Here is a 22,239-nt window from a genome sequence, read left to right as displayed (position 1 = left end):
CTGAGATTTGCTTCAAAAGAAGACAGGGAAGGGAAATATCTGAATGTCTAATAATATTAGCCATGAGTTAACAAATATTATTATTTTTATCCTTTTCCATATGGTTTATTATAGGATATTGAATATAATTCCCTGTGCTATGCAATAGGTCCTTGTTATTCATCCACTGTTTATATGATAGTTTGCATCGGCTAATCCCAACCCATCGCGTCGCTGCCTTCCTGCCCCTTGGCAGCCAGTCTGTTCTCTGTGAGTCTGTTTCCGTCTCATAGCCCCGTTCATTTGTGTCGTGGTTTAGATTTGACATGTAAGTGATATCAAATGGTGTTTGTCTTTCTTGTCTGACTTACTTCGCTTTATGATGATCTCTGGGTCTATCCATGCTGGTGCAAATGGCATTATTTCAGTCTTTTTATGGCTGAGTCATATTCCATTGGGTTTATAATCTGCATCTTTTTTACTTATTCTCCTGTCGATGGACGTTTAGGTTGTTTCTGTATCCCAGCTATTGTGAATAATGCTACTATGAATATAGAAACACATGTATCTTTTTGAATTATAGTTTTGTCAGGATTTATGCCAAGGATTGGGATTGCTGAATGTTGTGGCACATGAGTTGATAAATACTGGAGCTAAGTGATAGGCACGTGAAAGTTCATTATATCATTGTCTAATTTTTAATATGTGAAAATTTCCATAATAAAGTTTTTGTAATCTGTTACATTTCTTGTCTATATTTTTCGTATTATCCTTATGTTCATATTCTCACAGAGCTTAAGGTAAATAAATCTCCCAAATGATCACAGATATATTTGTATTAATTAATTCTCTGTATTCTGCATTATTAACTAACATTCATTTCTTAATTTTGTGTGTGTGTGTGTATGTGTAGAAGACAGTTCTGATCACTTCAAGATTGATGCCAACAGTGGTGAAATAAGAACAACTAGAGTACTTTCACATGATTATGGACCTTCTTACAGGATGACTGTAATTGCCAGTGACCAGGGAGTGCCTCCTCTTCAAGGACAGGCAGTTATTAATATTCAGGTAATAGCTCACATCACACAAAGTGGTGGAAAATGCTCTGAAAGATTTTTTTTTACTTTATATACAAATGTATACAGTGAAAATACTTCAAAAATGTGAATACTCCCTTTAAAGAGCATTGCAGATGTATGTGTACATTATATTAAGTGACTTTACTACCATTTGAGAAATGATTATATTTAAATAAATTTTTATGTTAACTTTGTACAGTTACTGACAAGATACTTTCATCACTATGTGGGTATTTATACTACTTTTTTAATGAAGAACAAAAAAATCTTTTCTTTTTTCCTAATTGCAAGGACCTGGTAAATTTGCAGAAGAAATATTTATAAACAAATGACCAATAATAAATCACATAGTTTTTAACTATTTTAAAAGTTAGAAAGTCACTTGAGATCCATATTTAATGATTTGTGGGAAGTCTTGATAGTAGGAAAAAATTTACAGCAACCCATCAAAAACAAGATGACTATAGGAAGATTTTTTATTCAAGCACATGATAATCAGAAAAATTAACCTAGGTATGAATACTAAGCAAGAATATATATCCCCCAGTATTCTGTTTCCAAAGTATATTCTTTACTGACTAAGGATATGTGGTTTAGGAGAAAATTCTATCATAATATCTCAAGTCTCTAATTTCACATAAGCAGACACATGACACTTAAATGTATGCAGATACTGTCGTTAAGGAGACAAGGGTTTCTAGGATTTAGAGTAGCTTGTGGAACTACCTACCTTGGTTCTCATTTGCAAACTATCATTGCATCCATTACAGCAAACGGGAAGTAGAAAATCCTGTACTTTCTTATCTCCTAGATATTATGCAATTTTTAATTTTCAGAGACATACTGGAATTAGGCAACAAAAGAAAAGACATTTTCTCATCAATTAACATATATATATTTATTTGTAATATGCATATATACATATCATGAATAGAAGGAATTAGCTTCCAAAAGAATAGCAGCACCTGTGTTGATTAAATTATTAAAATGCCGCAAATTAACAGCTCCTTTTTATTCTTATTTCAGGTGATACCACTATCCAAAGGGAGAACTGTAATTTCTCAGAATATTAGACATTTAGTTATACCAGAAAACTTGAAGCCTTCAAAAGTAATGAGCTTGATAAAGTCACCTGATCACCTTCAACGACAGCATGGTGGAAAGTTGCATTTTAGTATCGCTGCAGATGACAAGGATGGTCACTTTGAAGTGGACAGCTCAACAGGAGACTTGTTCCTCTTTAAGGAACTGGATTATGAAATGATGTCTCATTATCTTTTCAGGGTGGTAACTAAAGACCATAGCAGAAGCCCTGCCGTGAATAGCACGGTCTTCCTGAGTGTTGCTGTGGAAGATCAGAATGACCACTCCCCATCTTTCCGGGAGGAGTTCATTGTGATAAGTGTAGCAGAGGACACCCCCGTTGGCACTCTGGTGCACATCTTCAATGCCAAAGATGGTGACGGCAGTTTTTTGAACAGTAGAATACAATACTTCATTGAAGCCAGCCACCCTGGAGTGAACCCCTTCCTCATCCACCCTTCCTCTGGCACTTTGGTCACCACGTCTCCCCTTGACAGGGAGAGAGTTGCCACTGTTGTCCTGACAGTGACCGCATCGGACCAGGCTGTGAATGTGACAGACCGGCGACTGAGATCACTGATGGTGAAGGTAGAGATTCTGGATGTGAATGACCACAGTCCCACTTTTACGTCTTTCCCCATTGCCCGTGTCAGAGAGGATGCTGTGGTGGGCTCCTTGGTGCATCACATAACTGCTCAAGATCCAGATGCAGGAAGGAATGGAAGAGTAACATTCAGCATCCTCTCAGGAAATGAAAACATGGCCTTTATGCTAGATGAGTCATCAGGTACTGTCCATGTCACTGTCGATTACAGCCTGTGATTGCGTGCTTGCATTTATCCTTTCCGTTGTCCTGTTACCAAATGATCTTCTCAAGACGCATACCCATTAAGGAAATCTGACTTGATCTACCATACAGGTGGTAGGCATAGAGGTTGTATTCAGAAAACCAACAGTAGTTGGCCTGTTTGTTAATATAGATCTGCTTTGTAGCTAGGTCCCATTTCCTGGGGTGAATACTTTACAGTCGCCAACTTCTTTGCCCTCATTGTATGTGTTCACAGGGTAGGAGGTATACCAAAATAAGGTAGAACATGACTAGTCAACCACGTTAATCAAAGACTTTACTATCAAAGCATCTCTAAGATCATAGGAACATACCCTTGTACATAGTTGGAAATCATGTGTTTTTAAATAGTTGGATTGATTTGGACATCAAGACCCTCACTTTTCACAACTGAACCATTTTATTTTTGGCAGAAGCATTTATTCACTCTTCAGTACTCTGCAGAAATGATACTCGCTGTCACTGCTCTTGTCTTGCTGTCACCATATTGCCAGATACTGTCTTCTAAAAGTTTTGATGTAGCTTGATGGACAGTTACATATACGAAGTGTCAACCTTGTAATACTGACATTTTCTCACCAGTTTATATATATATATATATAAATGTACATATGTAGGAAAAAATGTACATATGTACATATGTAGGAAAAAATCTCAGATGTATACCATTTGGCCCAACTGTTAATAAGAACGTTATTTGGAAGTGAGATTGAATGTGTAGGATTTGGAAGTCATGATTATAGTCTGGCTATATACTGTTGGAAAATTTCATCAAAATATTTATTAAACCCTGTGCATATGGTTCCATTCTGAGACCTGCATGCATGCTACCTAATAGCCCCGCTGACAGAGAGAGAGCCCAGACCCAGTTGCTGATTTTTGTTAGAGCTAGGGTCTCCAAGGATCTGTTTCAGCAATGCTTAAAATGCTTTCCAGAATGGCTAAGGAAGGTCTATTTCAGGTTGTTAAAGAGGGCGGATAAAAATAGAATTGTGTCTCAGTAATATAGGTATCATGAATCTTGAACAATTGCAGTGGCTGTTTCAGATCTTTTTAACATCATAAAATGCTAATTACTGAATATACTCATATGAAATGGGCTTTTTTTCTCACAAGGTTCATTTTTTTTTAAATCAAGACAAAGTAAGGTTGTCAATGGCTTTTTTCTATAAGGTATAAAATGATTAGCAATTATTGAGAAGCCATTTTATAAAATATGACTCAGTAAACCTCTTTAATTATTTGAAGAAATGTTCTTATAGGATAAACGTGTTAGGAAGCAAACATCAATTCTAAAAGAAAAACTGTGACAGTTGGAATTATGTAACATATATATGCAAGTTTTTATAACACATGGCTTATATGAATTATGTACTTCAGTGGCAGTTGGATAGAGACATTTTATTTGTAATTATTGTCCTAGTTATAAAGTCTTTATTATTTTTATTAATATAAAAGATAGTTAACTGAGAATAGTGTAAAGAAACTATAACTTTATAACAGAAACTTAATCTCTTGAAGGATATAACCGTAACTCTCTGTAACTTGGTCACATTTACACATGAAGTGTCCTTGGACATACAGAGGGATACTGTTAGAACCTTGTTATTCAGTTGCTAACTCGTGTCCCACTCTTTGTGACCCCGTGGACTGCAGCATGCCAGGCTGCTCTGTCCTTCATTGTCTTCTGGAGTTTGCTCAAACTCACGTTCATTGAGTCGGTGATGCCATCCAACCATCTGGTCCTCTGTCGCTCCCTTCTCCTCATGCCCTCAATCTTTCCCGGCATCAGGGTCTTTTCTGATGAGTTGGCTCTTTGCATCAGATGGCCAAAGTATTGGAGCTTCAGCTTCAGTATCAATCCTTCCAATGAATACTTAGGGTTGTTTTTCTTTAGGATTAACTGGTTTGATCTTGCAGTCCAAGAGACTCTCAAGAGTCTTCTCCAGCACCACAACTCGAAAACATCAATTCTTTGGCATTCAGACTTCTTTATGGTCCAGCTTTCACATCCATACATGACTACTAGAAAAACCATAGCTTTAACGATATGGACCTTTGTTGGCAAAGTGATGTCTCTGCTTTCTAATATGCTGTCTAGGTTTGTCAGAGTTTTTCTTCCAGGAAGCAAGCCTTTCTTTAATTTCATGGCTGCAGTCACTGTCTACAGTGATTTTGGAGCTCAAGAAAGTAAAATCCATCACTGTTTCCTCTTCTACCTCTTCTATGTGCCATGAAGTTGAAAGGTTGTTGCCGAACCACGAAAGATGCCAGGATTCTTGGCCTCCAAAGGAGAAGACTTCAATCTGGGGCCAGAGACGAGGCTTGGTCGCTCAGAGCTTTTGTATAATGAAGTTTTATTAAAGTAAGAAAAGGGATAGGGAGAGCTTCCAATATAGACATCAGAAGGGGATGGAGAGTGCCCCTTTTGCTAGTGTTAGCAAGGGAGTTATATACCTTTTAATTAGTTATTACAATGAATCAAAAGAATGTCTGGAGGTTGTAAAGATCTTACTAGATCCACTCCCATAATTTACATTTTAAGATAACAGGATTAGCCAGAAGGTTTTTTCCAGAAACTGTCCTGAAGCAGGATACATTATTGTTATATAATCCTTAGTATAGAGTTTAAACTGAGTTGTTTGTTGTGTAATCATCAGTTTGAGGCTTAAAGATAAAAATGTGACTTATGTGACTTTGTGACTAAGACTAAGTAATGTAGAGGAAAAAAAAAAAAAAAACTTTTGTCCTTTCCTCCTCCTTGAAAATTCCAGACCCCTCTCTCCTTGGGGACCCCCAGACTTCTTATCAACCTGCCTAGGAATTGACTCTCTCAACGTGATGGGACCAGATGCCATGATCTTAGTTTCTTGAATGAAGAGTTTTAAGCTAGCTTTTTAGCTCTCTTCTTTCACCCTCATCAATAGGATCTTTAGTTCCTCTTCACTTTCTGCCATTATAGTGGTATCTTTTTTTAAAATGAAGATAGATGTTGGGTAGATAAATATTCTTGATGTAATCATCTCAGTAGATAATGGTACATGATGGATTATTTATGAATTCTCATTCATTCTTATATTCAAATTAGGATGACTTTTCTGATTAAAAATATTCTCTTTTATTCTAGATAATATATAAATTTAAATTCTTTAACAGAGAAAGCTTCTGAATTTTTAGCAGGTTAGAGTAATTATGTAAAAGTAGAGTAAGCATGACTTCCCCAAAGAATATTATATATTACTTTTCTCCTCTTTCAAAACAGGTTTTCTAACTACCGCGTCTCCTTTGGATTATGAGATAAAAAGTCAGCACGTTCTGACCCTTCTGGCAGTAGATGATGGCACACCAACACTTTCTTCATCCCAGACTTTGACAATTACTGTTCTTGATGTGAATGATGAGGCCCCAGTATTTAAGCAGCACCTGTATGAAGCTTCAGTTAAAGAAAACCAAAATCCAGGAGAGTTTGTCACAAGAGTTGAAGCTGTGGACAGAGATTCAGGTAACTCAAAAATATGGGAACTAAGTAATTGATGTTAAAATTAAAAATGGATCAGAAATTTGCCAGAAATTTGAAAACAGTTGCTAGTTATCTCAGATTTCTGATATTTCTTTACTTAGCATACATGTAAAAAATGAATGTATAATGTGTAGTTTTTGTAGCATTTGCTTATATTAAGTTTTATTATTATAGTAGATACATATCCAATTAGCCTGAAATTTATTGATTTGATCTTGATAATAAACAAGTATAGACACAGTATCACATTTTTTTTCAGATTGTAGTAGCAAGGTACGTAAGTACCAGAAAGTAAATGGCTCCTGATTTCCCCAGTGCATAGCATAATAGAAGAGAGAATGCTGTTGTCAGGCTGCCTGGGTTTGAATCCTAGAAGCACCACTTAAGCTGTGTAACCTTGCATCAGCTTTGTACTAGTTCTGTCTGCTCCTTGGTTTCCCAATAGAGCCTAATTCCTAGTTCTGAGGATGAAAGAGTTGTTACCTACAGAGAGCTGAGACTGGATTTGGCACAACAAATGGTCAACGAAGGTTAATTCCCATCGTTACTGTGACACTGTTAATATTAATATCAACCACTGTGCCCAGACAAATGACTTTGAAGTGAACAGTTACTATGACTAGGGATTTTCAGATATCTTAGAATTTCTTTTCAATATCACTGTGACTTTTGGGGGACATTTAAGTTTCAGTAACTCTAATAATATACTTTTAAAATTTTAGACTAAATACTTATAAAAATTATAATGAAGTATTTGCCTTTAATAGCATATGCTGAATTTTCCCATCTGAATTAATACAAATAGTTTAATAAGTTGGTCTTTTAAATGAACGTTTGTATATAGCAATTGGCAATGCATAATCAATATAATATTTTGTTCTTCTCTTGAAAGAACTGTAACAGATGTTTCTATGAAAATAATAGTATGAACACCAGCATTTACCTCCTAAATTGTTCATCAGAGGAGTAAAAGATACACTTTTCTTGAACTTTTAAGTTATTTACCATTTAGATGCTTTGCCCTTTTGGGAAACATCCTTTTTTAAAGAAATGTATTTTTTGTGATGTTACAAAATCTTTGATGGGCCAGCCCAATTTTCTCTTTTGACCAGAGTGGGGCAGTGTGATCAAAGAGTTTTGCTTGTTGTGCTCACCCAGAGGGCTAGAGTGCGCTGGCAATTGCTCGTCCCAACTCTGCTTTAAGAATTAGGCACGTTTCTGGCAGTGTGGTTTTTAGATGATAGAAACAATGGAGAATATACATGAGCTTTGTGTTTCCAATATATCCCGTACAGTAAAGGTCTTTGAGAGCATTTTCTGATGTAAATTGAGTCATGCAGGGCTCTGGGCAACATAGAACCCACTTCCCAAAGTGCAGACTTACGAAATGCAGAACCAGCCACTGGTGTGTGATTTAGCGATCATTTAAAGTTTGTAAAATGTTTCCTCCCCTTGACTTTATTAATTTACTTTTTAGAACTGATTCTATGAAAAGTATTTATTTACTTTAATATTTGAAGAAGAAAAGAATTTGTCTCAGCAGTTTTCATATGCCAACTAAGGATGACTACCAAAATATGCTTTCCAGTTTTCACTGTCAAGTTGCCAAGTGGTAGTGTCCCTTTCTTTTAGAGTGAATGGTCTGCAACTTGTTATTTATAATTTAATTGAAAGTTCATTACTTTAGAGATTATGGTTTGCCAGGAAATTTGGATGCAAAATTGCTAGTTTTCTGGCTTTCCATTTGTGGGTGTTTGAGATATACAATTAGCATTTCCTGAGTCTCATGTACCTTCACAAGTTTTGTGTACAATCTTGGTTTACTGAAATCTCAGTGTTTTTAATGAGGCCAGATCTGTTAAATCAATGGTCATTTCAGTGCATGTGAATTTGGATGTATGCATGTGCTTTTGAACGTATTTTTCCTATATCTTTTTTCTTCTTTGCTTGTTGGGTTAAGACAATGAAGAAGGATTATGCACAAGAATTAAATGACATCAGGATTTCAACATATCTGGCATCACATTGGAATTTATTAATGGCTTGCTGAATAGTATGTATTCTTAAAAATACTGTAGCTTTACTTACTATTTGAAAGGTTAACATGTGTTTTCTAGCATTCTACAGTGTAGTTTTAAAAATGTAAGCCTACGGTGTTGTTTCGCATTCAAAACCCGTAGGAATTTGAGTACTGAATGTTTATGATGTATGACTCACACTGGTTTCTAACAGGAGTTTTTCTTGTATTAAATGGGAAAAACAACTACCACGTTTTAACTAAGATATTAAAACTGCTACAGCGTTTGGTGCCACCAACAAGAGCTCCATTGTTAATGAGAAAAGATCAACCCCCCGGGGTACCTTTCCCCTAGTCCTGGAAGGAAGGGTGCCCCTCTAGGAAAGACGACTCAGTCCTGTTGATACATTGGCTCATTCAGGGTGAATACACAATAGCACAACAGCACATTGCCATGCTAAAACGTGGAATTCTATAATGAAATTTTATTCTCTATCCCATAAAAATGTATTCTGCATCTGGATTTATCGTGAACAAACTCTACATCTGGTTTCTTGGAAACTGTCTCATGCTGGGTGAACAGCTGGACCCAACACCCTACTCTTGGAGCAAAGTTAGAAACACTGCCATGACAGTATTTCATCTATTTCCCTGAATCTAAGACACCATTAATTGTAAGAAGCATCCAACTCCAGGTATATTAAAATTGGGGGGAAATTTTAGAATTAATGAAAGAGTAAACAGAGAAAGAAAAAGGACTACTCACCCAGAAACAATCACTATTAAAACTTGGAAATATAATCTTATTTCATTTAATACATGGTGTTGTGATTATATGATTATTTGTCTGTCTGCCTGCCTTTTAAAGGTGAACTCATAGATTCAAAACACTTTAATACTTCACTTGCTTTTGTCCCAGGTCTCTAAGATAATACAAGCTATGATATGGGAGTGTAGTAACTATTTTTGACTGCATGACTTGAGAAACTGCAGCATCTGTGAAATAGGCTGCTTCAAGCTGCCTTCACTCTTCTGAACTCATTCATTTGTTTATTTCTTCATTCACTCAGCCAGGCATAATCCTATTTCTGCTTTGGAAATGGTTGAGTTGTGGAGGCATTGTACAGTTGAGGAATTACATGAAAAATGATATTCATAAAAAGTAAATCTGAAATCAACACTCCCCTGGTCAGAATTCATTATTAATTCCTTATGATTTTAGGATAAATTTCTATTCTCTTTTAGCTTAACAACCAGGCACTTCAATAAGTGGTTGTAGTGTTCCTCTCTGTTTTCAGTTCCTATCACTCACCCGCCTTTACTCTAGGATAGAGTTATGCAAACTTTTCTCTGTAAAGGGCAAAATAGTGATTGTTTCAGGTTGTGCAGGCTATATGGTCTCCATTACTCAACACTGATATTGGAGCAAGACAGCAGCAATAGATAATACATAAAGAAATAAATGTAGCTGGACTTCCAGGGAACTTTACAAAATAAGGCAACAGGCTGGATTTGGCTAGTGGGCTATAGTTTGCCAACTGCTGCTCCAACATGTATATCTAATTAAGATATCTAAGTTACTTCTTTCTGATCATCAGATCCAATTACAATGTCATCACAGTAGTGGATCAGTGTGATGAAATACTAGAGCTGAGATGATCTTCATCTCTGCTGAGTAGATGATGGCTGGTAGTAGAAGAGTTTACATAAAGATGTACTGTTGTTCCTGCTGGATGAAAGCAGATCACTTCTGATAGTCCTTATAAATTAGTGTTGAGTGTTGTTCTCGTTTCAGTTATTGTATTCGTCAACTCTATTGGTTGCTCTTTGTATTTTTTCCCTTTGTTTAAAACTTATTATAACTTCTCACTCTGTGCATCCATTTGTTTTCTGTGTTCTTGGATCATCTTTGTGATCATTATAGTGAACTCTTTCTCAGGTAGATTTCCTATTTCCACTTCACTTAGTTGTTTTTCCTGGAGTTTTATCTTGTTCCTTCACCTAGAACATATTCCTCTGCTGTCTCATTTTGTCTGAATTTCCATTTTTATGGATGTGGAATATCAGTTATGTTTCTTGACCTTGGAGAAGTGGCCGTCTGTAGAGGACATCCTATGTCCCAGCAGTACACTCTGCTCCTGTTACTCAAGGGCCAGAGACAAGCTGGTCTTGGGGTGGGTTCTGACCTGCATTTGTGGACTCACTTCTGCAGGCTGCAGAGTCAGTTTTCTTGCTTGTGGCAAGAAAACTGTCAGCCCCCTGGTGAGTGAGGCTGATCTGGAGGCTTGTTCAAGGTTCCTAGCAGGAGGAGCAGTACCTCTACACTGGCGGGTGGAGCTGGGCCTTGGCCAGGGTGGGCAGGGCTGTGCCAAGGAGTGCATCTGGGGACAGCTGTGAGCTCAGGAGGTCTTGAGGCAGCCTGTCTGCTGTGTTCCCACCCTGCTGGTTGTTTGGCCTGAGATGTCCGAGTACTAGGGCCTGCAGGCTGTTGGGTGGGGCAAGGTCTCAGTACCAAAATGTTGGCCTCCAGGAGAGCTCATGCTGATGAATGCTCCTCAGTGTGTGCACCGCCAGTGTCCTTGTCCCAGAATAAGTCGCAGCTGCCCCCCCCCTCCGCCTCCCCAAGAGACCCTCCAAGACCTGCAGGTAGTTATGGCCCAGGTTATGAAGGCGCTTTGTCCTTGGTCCCAATGTGTGTGAGACCTTGGACAAGCTGTCCAAGAGTGAAGTCTCTGGTTTCCCCAGTCCTGTGGAGTTCCTGCACTCAAACCTCATTGCCCTTTAAAGCCAAATGCTCTGGGGTCTCACTCCTCCCTCTGCCAGACCCCCAGGCTTGGGAACCTGACATGGGCCCCAGAACTCTCATTCCTGTGGGAGAACTTCTATGGTATAAATTGTTCTCTAGTTTGTGGGTTGCTGATCCTGGGGAGGGAGTATGAGATTTGATTATATTGCAAGTTCATGCCCCTACCATCTCACTGTGGTTTGCTCTTTATGTCTCTGGATGTAGAATATCTTTTCTGGTAGGTTCCAGTCTTCTTTTACCAATGGTTGTTCAACAATTAGTTGTAATTTAGATGGGCTTGTGGGGAGAGGTGAGCTCAACTTCCTTCTACTCTGCTATCTGGTCCAGGAAGTTTGAGAGTGTTGATTCTCAAATGGTGACCTCCAGAGCTAGTGGCACCATCATCCACAACTTGCACAGAGGGCTACTACCCAGAGGGTTTTTAAGGGATGCTGTGTCCCTCTAACCAAGGCCTTCCCATGGTCTCTATGAAGGGAGAGTCCTCTGAATCGTTGGTAAATATAGTCAGAGGAGGGTGGTGGGCATGTCATACATAAATCCATCCTAATATTCTTTTCCACTTCTTTAAGCTTTTGGATCCTTTCTTGTATAGTATGCAGGGGAAGGTCTGGCATCTCAAACTCAACAATGATAGGCCACTCATGACACAAGCAATCAAAAGAAACTGTCAAGGGGCATAGCTATATGAGTTAAAACATCCAATTCAGAATAGCTAGTAAGCACACTACATCAATAAATCCAGCCTAAACCAAAGTGCTATTTAATCTTTCTGAGTTTCACATTCTTAGAATTGATTTCCACACATTTTGGACAGATTTATCCCAATATAAGTTAGAAAAATCTTGGTACTCTTTTAAAGCTATAAACTGTCTCTGACTGAGTCATATTTGCATGTATGCTGAGATCTGCCTGCAGTATGTTGAAATCTGACTCTAGCTGTGGGTCTTCATATGGATTTTCCCTTCCAAAAAGTTACTCCTTATATATCTGCTGCCCAATTTGGTTCTGATATTCAGAGAGATTGACTTCCTTAGAAGCTTTCAGCTGTTTTGACTATGACCTAAACTATGACTTTAAAGCCTCAGCTTATAATTTTCTTTCTGTAAGCTCTCATTGCATTCAGAGATAGCCAGTTCACACCATACTCCTTTGACTATCCCAAGGCCATGGTCAGCACCATTTGGTCCTCTGAGGAATAGGAATCCTTTAATAGTCAGTTCACCACAATCAAACATGGGTGGTAATTTCATTGATTATGATACCATAGTGCGTGTGTGCATGCACATGCACACACATACGTGCGCACACACTGACTCACTTCAGTGGTGTCTGACTCTTTGTGACCCTATGGACTGTAGCCCATCAGGCTCCTCTGTCCATGGGATTCTCCAGGCAAGAATACTGGAGTGGATTGCCATGCCCTCCTGCAGGGGATCTTCCCGACTCAGGGATCGAACCCATGTCTCTTATGGCTCCATATTGGCAGGTGGGTTCTTTACCACTAGCACCACCTGAGAAGCCCCTACGGTACCGTTGCAAGTGATAAATTACTCGTGTTTCATTTCCTTTGGGCAGGAGCCCAGCACTGCCTTTAAGGCCAAAGGCACAACCAAGCCAGTATCAGAATCCCTGATACCTGGGACCCACGCTTGTTCCAAGTACTGTCCCAGTCACATGTAGTCAGGAAAACCAGCTGATACCATACAGGTGTGGAAGGCTGAGTAAGTGAAAAAGGAATCCTGAAGTAACCCAGAAAAAAATAACTATAGGAAGGCAGCTGCCACCCCTAATTCTGGGAAACAAAGACAAGAGCATGAGATTATCAGAACCTAGGAAGAGGAAGAGCAGAAGGGCTTTGTAGAGCCTAGTCTGGGAGTGCTGAAAGAGCCAGAAAGTTGTGAGCAGTTTTTACACCAGGAAAAATGGTGTTGCTGACAGGGAATGTAAGAGAAGTGGAAGAAGTAGTCCCATCTGCTCTCCTCTGACCTTCAGTCTCCCTTGCGGGTCCCTTTATGGCAGCTGCTAACAGGGGCTCGGAGGAGATCTTACACAGCTGTGGCATCTGGATCCCCAGCCCCAGCATCGCAGGGCAGAGGAGGGAAGAATGGTTTCAGATCCAAGGCACAATAATTTAGTATACCAATAACTAGTACACCTTATAAAGGATGGAGGAGGTGCTGGCAGAAGGAACAGCAACTTCAAAGACCCCAACAGAAAGACACTTAGCGTGTTCAGAGAGCAGAAGGGACATTGGTGGGCCAAGAGCAAGTATATGAGAAGAGCTTGGGGAAATAAGCAGAGCCCATATCATATGGGACTTTGTAGCCTGCAGTATGGGGTTTGGTTCCTATTTTGATTGCATTTACTTTCTTCCCTCTTACTTGATAAATCCAATTCATCTTTAGGGTCTCAGTTTATACAGAAGGCAACACATACTCAGTTATGTCTTATCATGTGGAATTGTAATTGCCTGCTTACTTATCTGCATCCAGTGCTACACTGTAAGTAGCATGAGAGCAGAGAATGTGTCTTCTTGCCAGCAGTTACATCCTTAGCACACAGTGTGGTAACTTGGCACCTGCTCTCACTATCCCCTGTAGGTTTGTTGAATGAGATAATAAATGAGCAAATTATCTACTTGTGATAAATCTTCCCTGAGCCCCTTCCTCAGTGATTTCACATATTCCACCACACTGTCTATAATTCTCCACTATCACTTTATGTCAAATAGATGGATAAACAGTGGAAACAGTGGCAGACTTTATTTTTGGGGGGCTCCAAAATCCTTGCAGATGGTGACTGCAGCCATGAAATTAAAAGGCACTTACTCCTTGGAAGAAAAGTTATGACCAACCTAGACAGCATATTAAAAAGCAGAGACATTACTTTGCTAACAAAGGTCCATCTAGTCAAGGCTATGGTTTTTCCAGTAGTCACATATGGATGTGAGAGTTGAACTATAAAGAAAGCTGAGTGCTGAAGAATTGATCCTTTTGAACTGTGGTGTTGGAGAAGACTCTGGAGAGTCCCTTGGACAGCAAGGAGATTCAACCAGTCCATCCTAAAGGAAATCAGTCCTGAATGTTCATTGGAAGCACTGATGTTGAAGCTGAAACTCCAATCCTTTGGCCACCTGATGAGAAGAGCTGACTCATTGAAAAGACCCTGATGCTGGGAAAGATTGAAGGCAGGAGGAGAAGGGGACAATAGAGGATGAGATGGCTGGATGGCATCATCGACTCAATGGACATGAGTTTGGGTAAACTCTGGGAGTTGGTGATGGACAGGGAGGCCTGGCAGAGAAGGCACTGGCACCCCACTCCAGTACTCTCACCTGGAAAATCCCATGGATGGAGGAGCCTGGTAGGCTACAGTCCATGGGGTAGCGAAGAGTCGGACACGACTGAGCGACTTCACTTTCACTTTTAACTTTTATGCTTTGAAGAAGGAAATGGTACCCCACTCCAGTGTTCTTGCCTGGAGAAGCCCAGGGACGGGGGAGCCTGGTGGGCTGCTGTCTCTGGGGTCCCATAGAGTCGGACATGACTGAAGCGACTTAGCAGCAGCAGCAGGGAGGCCTAGTGTGCTGCAGTCCAAGGGGTTGCAAAGAGTCGGACACGACTGAGCCACTGAACTGAACTTAGAGGAATTCTGAGGACCAAGATAACTCAATGATAGCTCAAGATAATTCAGTGGTATCTTTCCAGTGCCTGGCACTTGGTAAATGTATGTTGTATAAATAAATGTGTGTTGCATGAATGAATGAATGAATGAATGAATGAAATAACTGGAGCTCAGTACATATGTGTCATCTGCATATGGATGGAGACTGAAGCCAGTGAACTGGGAAAGAGGTGGAATGAATTCCTTCCTTCCTCTTCCCCCTTCCCTTTCTCTTCCTTCCTTCCTCTCTGTCTTTGTTCCTTGCTCTCCATGTTTTTTTTAAAATTAGTCAGCAATACCTGAAATTACAGGGAAGATAAGTCAGCTAAACATGGTCAGTAGATTTTTTTTTTTCTTTTTCTTTTCTTTTTCTTTTTTCCAAAGGGCACAGTCAGGAGGACAGCATGCATGTCCGAGAGCAAGCCTGTGTTGTGCTTCAGGCTCTCATTCCAGAGGAGGAAGCAAGGCTCTTCCCCAGAAGGACAGATTCTCGGCAGACCACAGCAGAAATCACCCTAATTTTACACTCTCAGGAGAGCGGGAGAAAGAACCACAGGCTGGCTGCGGGGGTCGAGAGGAAAGACAGAAAGGTCAGCGAGGCCCAGAGACCTCCTCCTAAGTAGTGACCCAGTGAGTCCCCCAAAGAGGGGAGCTGGAGAGCAAGGGTATCTTTGCGCCCCCTTTTGTGGCACAAAAAGGCAGGAGTCCTTTATGCTTTGCCTCCAAAGGTGACAGAAAACAACTAGGGTCTGGGGCTTAGGGTCCCTAGTGTCTTTGGATCCTCCTGAAGCCTGTTATGACAGGACGAGGAAGGAACCACCAGGCCCAAGGGAATGCTCCTAAAGGCTAGAACGAGGTGTGAGAGAGCAAGGAGGTGGGTCAGGAGACCCTCAGGAGCGGGGGCTGGGGGCCACCACGTGTCATCTCTCAGTCACGTTCCTCTTCATCTCCCTGCTGTTGAGTCCACAGTGGAGGGTCAGAAGGATCTATTGGAATCGCATCACTGAGAGGTCAGTAGATTTTTATAACCAGAAGCTTATTGGTGACTGTAGATAGAATAAATAATATATGGCAGTGGTTTCAAGCTAGCTGCAAATAATTTTTAAAAGACACTTGGCTATAAAGAGAAGGAAAACTTGTTTCTTACAGCTAGCTTCTGCTGCTGCTTAGTCGCTTCGATCATGTCTGACTCTGTGCGACCCAATGGATTGCAACCTTCCAGGCTCCTCTCTCCATGGGATTCTCTAGGCAAGAGTACTAGAGTATGTTCCATACCCTCCTCCAGGGGATCTTCCCAACCCAGGGATCAAACCCAAGTCTCCTACATTGTAGGGAGAGCCGTTATCGCTGAGCCACCAGGGAAGCCCCTTATAGCTAGAGAAGAGTATAATTTAAGGGAAAAATGTAAATGAGAAAGATTAGAACTGACAGGAAAACTTCAAGAGGGTGTTTGAAGCATTATATTTGCCATTGAGACAGAAAGCCAGAGGTGGAGTTGAGTACAGATGCAAGAGGCTGAGGGAGCTTTTTCCCCAATGCTTCCATTTCTCTGGGAAATAGGAAGGAAGGTGGTTTGTGAGAGTCAGCCAGTAAGTAGGTGGTTGGGTAGAAGACCTGAATAGGAAAGGGGTGACCAAGGAGAATTGGACAAATTGCCAAATGACAGTGGTATTTCAGTGGCCTCAGTCTATGCTTTTGTGAAATTTTCTCCAGCCCCAATTATCTGCTGGGTATTCCAGAAGGTCAGAGAGATGGTCGACATGATCCTGAACTAAGGTTTTGCTGGGATTCTTTCAGAAAAAGTTACAAGACCTGAGGAAATTTACAAGGTTTATAAAGTGTTAATTCATGGGTCTAGACTTGATAGGGAAAGAAATGAATTGAGGAAGGGTATCCAAGACTGGGAGAAAGTAAAAGAGCAAAAGACTGTAGGTCTTGAGCTCTAAGAGCAGATATATGTATGTGTACACACACACACACAACACTCATCCTTTACTAGGTGTGTTTTAAGTATATCCCTAAATATCTTCAGATGCAGATATCCAGTTTTCTTAGTAAAATTATGGAATTAGATCAACTAATCTCATTTGATTTTTATTTCCTTGGTTCTCAAATTTGATGATGTTGCATTTGTTCTGGAGGATTTTTCTGTGAGGAAGAAGAAGCAAAATGAAGCAAAGCAAAGGCTAACAGAGTTTTGCCAAGAGAATGCACTGGTCATAGCAAACACCCTCTTCCAACAACACAACAGAAGACTCTACACATGGACATAACCAGATGATCAACACCGAAATCAGATTGATTATATTCTTTGCAGCCAAACATGGAAAAGCTCTATACAGTCAGCAAAAACAAGACTGGGAGCTGACTGTGGCTTGGATCATCAACTCCTTATTGCAAAATTCAGACTTAAATTGAAGAAAGTACAGAAAACCACTAGACAATTCATATATGTGCTAAATCAACCCCCTTACGATTATACAGTAGAAGTGACAAATAGATTCAAGGTATCAGATCTGATGAACAGAGTCCCTGAAGAATTTTGGATGGAGGTTCGTGACATTGTACAGGAGGCAGGGATCAAGACCATCCCCAAGAAAAAGAAATGCAAAAAGGCAAAATGGTTGTCTGAGGAGGCCTTATAAACAGCTGAAAAAAGAAGAGAAGTGAAAGGTAAAGGAGAAACAGAAAGATATACCCATTTGAGTGCAGAGTTCCAAAGAATAGCAAGGAGAGATAAGAAAGCCTTCCTCAGTGATCAGTACAAAGAAATAGATGAAAACAGTAGAAAGGGAAAGACTAGAGATCTCTTTGAGAAAATTAGAGATACCAAGGGAACATTTCATGCAAAGATGGGCACAAAAAAGGACAGAAATGGTATGGATTTAACAGAAGCAGAAGATATTAAGAAGAGGTGGCAAGAATACACAGAAAAACTATACAAAAAAGATCTTCATGACCCAGATAATCACGATGGTGTGATCACTCACCTAGAGCCAGACGTCTTGGAATGTGAAGTCAAGTGGGCCTTAGGAAGCATCACTATGAACAAAGACAGTGGAGGTGATGGAGTTCCAGTTGAGCTATTTCAAATCCTAAAAGATGATGCTGTGAAAGTGCTGCCCTCAATATGCCAGCAAATTTGGAAAACTCAGCAGTGGCCACAGGACTGGAAAAGCTCAGTTTTCAGTCCAATCCCAAAGAATGACAATGCCAAAGAATTGTGGTTCAAACAGCCACACAATTGCACTCATCTCACACACTAGCAAAGTAATGCTCAAAATTCTCCAAACCAGACTTCAAGAGTACTTGAACCATGGACTTCCAGATATTCAATCTGGATTTAGAAAAGGCAGAGGAATCAGAGATCAAATTGCCAACATCTGTTGGATCATCGTAAAAGCAAGAGAGTTCCAGAAATACATCTATTTCTGCTTTATTGATTACACCAAAGCCTTTGACTGTGTGGATCACATCAAACTGTGGAAAATTCTTCAAGAGATGGGAATACCAGACCACTTGACCTGCATCCTGAGAAATCTGTATGCAGGTCAGGAAGCAATAGTTAGAACCAGACATGGAACAATGGATTGTTTCCAAATTGGTAAAAGAGTATGTCAAGACTGTCTATTGCCACACTGCTTATTTAACTTCTATGCAGAGTACATCGTGCACGTTGCCGGGCTGGATGAAGCACCAGATGGAATCAAGATTGCTGGGAGAAATATCCATAATCAGATGACACCACCCTTATGGCAGAAAGTGAAGAAGTTAAACTAAAAGAGCTTCTTGATGAAAGTGAAAGAGGAGAGTGAAAAAGTTGCCTTAAAAGTCAACATTCAGAAATGAAGATCATAGCACCCAGTCCCATCATTTCATGGCAAATGGATAGAGAAACAATGGAAACAGGGACAGACTTTGTTTTGGGAGCTCCAAAATCACTGCAGATGGTGACTGCAACCATGTAAAAGATGCTTGCTCCTTGGAAGAAAAGCTATGACTAACCTAGAGAGCATATTAAAAAGCAGAGACATTACTTTGCTGACAATGGTCCATCTCATCAAAGCTATGGTTTTTCCAGGAGTCATGTATGGAAGTGAGAGTTGGACTATAAAGAAAGCTGAGTGCCAAAGAATTGATCCTCTTGAACTGTGGTGTTGGAGAAGGCTCTTGACTGTCCCTTGGACTGCAAGGAGATCCAACCAGTCCATCCTAAAGGAGATCAGTCCTGGGTCTTCATTGGAAGGACTGATGCTGAAGCTGAAACTCCAGTACTTTGGCCACCTCATGCGAAGAGTTGACTCATTGAAAAGACCCTGATGCTGGGAAAGATTGAAAGCAGGAGGAAAAGGAGATGACAGAGGATGAGAGGTTGCATGGCATCACCGACTTGATGGGCATGAGTTTGAGCAAGCTTCAGGAGTTGGTGAAGGACAGGGAAGCCTGGTATGCTGCAGTCCATGGAGTTGCAAAGAGTCGGACATGATTGAGTGAATGAACTGAACTGAATTGAACTGAGGAAGAAGCAAGGCATTAATTGAATTCTGAAAAAGACACAAGTGTAATACTTTCAATTTATTTCACATTGTTTAAGTTGTGAAGGGTGCACTGTTTGCAGTGTGAAAACATATGTGCAAACTATGGTTACATAAAGATCTCATTTATTCTTAATAAAATACTAGGAGGATTGAAGGTAAGTAGAGTGTTATGTTAGGGATAAAACAATGTAGAAAAATAGGAACAATAAAATGTGACAGTTTCTAAGAAGTCAAGGGAGTATTGAATACAATGGTAAAGCACATTAGAGAATAATGAGACCAATGGGAGGAAGAGAAGCTATAAAAATTTGAGTTTATGTTTAAACATGTGAAGACATTTTCTAGGTTTGACAAGTGTCAAAATTTTAAAATGTATAGTATATAATATAATATGTAATATATAATTTTATATGTAATGTGTAATAACATCACATTATAAATGGGTAGATTTATTTTTTTTAAAGTGTCCAAAAATTAAAAGATGCTGTTCCCCATGATATCTTCATAAAGGCAAGGGCCATATTTCTTTGATTCACCACCTGTCTCTTTGGCAAATAGCACTGTGCTTGGCACTTAATTATGCTCACCAAATATTTGAGGAACAGAGAAAGTAGATGTAACATGGTATTGTCCCCATTTTCATAATGTAGGATGAAATGGGTAAAGCAAATTTTAACAATTTGGAATTTTTTAAAATTCTGTCTTGACCAAAGAAAAGGTTATGTTATCACTATGAGATCAAAGTAATCAATTATTACATAATCATTAATGTAATAATATGCTTAATGCCTAATGATAGGCTGAAATAGTCTGGTGACCTCTGATTGTATCATTTCAAATATTTGGTTCCTACATTATTAGACCTTTTTTTCTCAAGGTTATTAAAATGCCTGCAGGTGATCCCAAATATCCTTTCTCTTTCAACTGGCATAGTAAGAAGTCATGTGTATTTATTCTTGTGTAAAACTAGCATATTCCATTTTTTCCAGATCTCAGTTCTACTAGATCATGGTGACTGAAAATTTACTTTTTATGACAAACAAGATGGAAATGAGTAATTGAAGTTTTTTTGTTAAGTCCAAAGAACAATATTTCATCTTTTATTGAAGTGTAAATCACATATGTTAAGTACTATATCTAATCTAGATTCTCATCAATTAAGAAAAGAATTTAGGAAAGCGATTGAAATGAACTTCTGTGAAGTGCAAATAAGCTGCAATATCATGGAATAAAGTAGTTCAAGTTACTGGCATAAGAAATCTTTATACCAAAGATGGAAATGACCTGACACTTTTCTCAGGGGAGAGATGAAACCACAAAAACATGGGAAGAATTATTTTCAGATTGCATAGTAATGTGGTACCACATTTCTCAGTCCAGATAGGAGACTGAATACTAAGTAGGAAACAAGATGGAGAAAACTGCATATGTGTGTAACTCTTTGTGCTCACCTCCTGAGCGGGAAAGTGAACAGAGCAACAAAACTGGACACAGACCTTCAAACAGAGGGTCATCTACAGAAGTTGCCATTTGCCCTGCAAGCTTCCAATGATGTCATTAAATCACAATTAGTATTAACAGAAGTAATTAGGAATATGTTTGTATTCCTAATGGAGGGTTGTATACTTGCAAGAAAATTTTTATGGAAGGGAGAAATTCTGAAGCATTTACTGTGGTGAAGTCTCATAAGACTTGAAAATCAAGCATTTCACCCCAGGAGGCTTTTATTTTTTAACAGCCAAAAGAGTTGGCTTTTGTTTTTGACTTTAATTTAAAGGTTAAATGTCTTGCCTTTTTCACTTATGGTTTAACATATTCATAGGAAAAAGTGAAACAGATGAATGCATTCAAAGGGATAATGGTTAAGTTTTTCTCTATATTTTCCTTTAGGAATTAATTCCAAGCTTCAGTTTGAACTTATGCCAGGTACTTCATTCAGGTTGTTCCAGATAAATTCTGACACTGGGGAGGTAGTGACAGCCACCACACTTGACAGAGAAGTTCAGGAAGTCCTCACCCTTCGAGGTAAGCGATCCATTGACTGTGCTAAACAAACAAACAAAAAAACTGCCACAGGCAGTTGAGAGGTGAAATTTACATTTCAGTAGGGTGTCTTTAAATAAAATATTATTGACCCAGTGCTGCCCAGTTAATTCGGTCCGAGGCTGTCTGGCGGGGCAGCATGTGTTAGGTGTGAATTAATGGCCGCCATCTGTGCCATCTTTTATTCCATGTCAGTGCTCGTGCGTGACGGGGGAGCCCCTGCTCTGTCCGGGACCACAGTGATTCTCTGCACGGTGGTAGATGAGAATGACCACGCACCAGAGATCATTGTCCCCAGGGATGACATTGAGGTTCTGGAAAACCAAGAGCCAGGCCTTGTCTACACCATTTTGGCTTCTGATATGGATGCTGGCAGCAATGGTGCTGTCACTTATCATATAATTGGTAAGTATCATCTTTATTTTAATTCCCCCCGGGATACCAGCGTGGTTGACGCATATGTCATGGTGAGTAATCTGCATTCAGTACATAGTTCAGTGTCTACAGAACACACACCTGCTAAGAACTAATTGGCACCCTGGGTGTCCTCTCCTCCTCCTTCCGCCAGCTACCCTGATCCATTGCCCTCCAAACTCCTCAAATATCTGTCCTCAACAACTCTTGTTGTTAGTAATCCATTTACATTAAAGTATATACAGAT

General features: G+C 39.6%; 1 protein-coding gene and 1 non-coding gene across 3 annotated transcripts in view; one reads left to right on the top strand and one right to left on the bottom strand.

Moving 5' to 3' along the window:
- DCHS2 (dachsous cadherin-related 2) overlaps positions 1–22,239 on the top strand; it is a 331,336-nt gene that overhangs the window by 198,571 nt on the left and 110,526 nt on the right. For both annotated transcript variants that reach the window (XM_043902663.1, XM_043902662.1), the window contains 5 exons: positions 893–1,050; positions 2,088–2,931; positions 6,254–6,493; positions 21,426–21,560; positions 21,774–21,983. In XM_043902663.1, the coding sequence (XP_043758598.1) occupies positions 893–1,050; positions 2,088–2,931; positions 6,254–6,493; positions 21,426–21,560; positions 21,774–21,983 (1,587 nt within the window). The remainder of the gene's footprint in view (positions 1–892; positions 1,051–2,087; positions 2,932–6,253; positions 6,494–21,425; positions 21,561–21,773; positions 21,984–22,239) is intronic.
- LOC122695866 lies at positions 15,921–16,006 on the bottom strand. The gene has a single exon (XR_006341607.1). It is a non-coding gene; the product is annotated as a small nucleolar RNA SNORD62 (small nucleolar RNA).

Source organism: Cervus elaphus, chromosome 5, assembly GCF_910594005.1.
Source record: "Cervus elaphus chromosome 5, mCerEla1.1, whole genome shotgun sequence".
Taxonomy (NCBI): Eukaryota; Metazoa; Chordata; class Mammalia; order Artiodactyla; family Cervidae; genus Cervus; species Cervus elaphus.
This window is presented reverse-complemented; position numbering and strand designations above follow the sequence as displayed.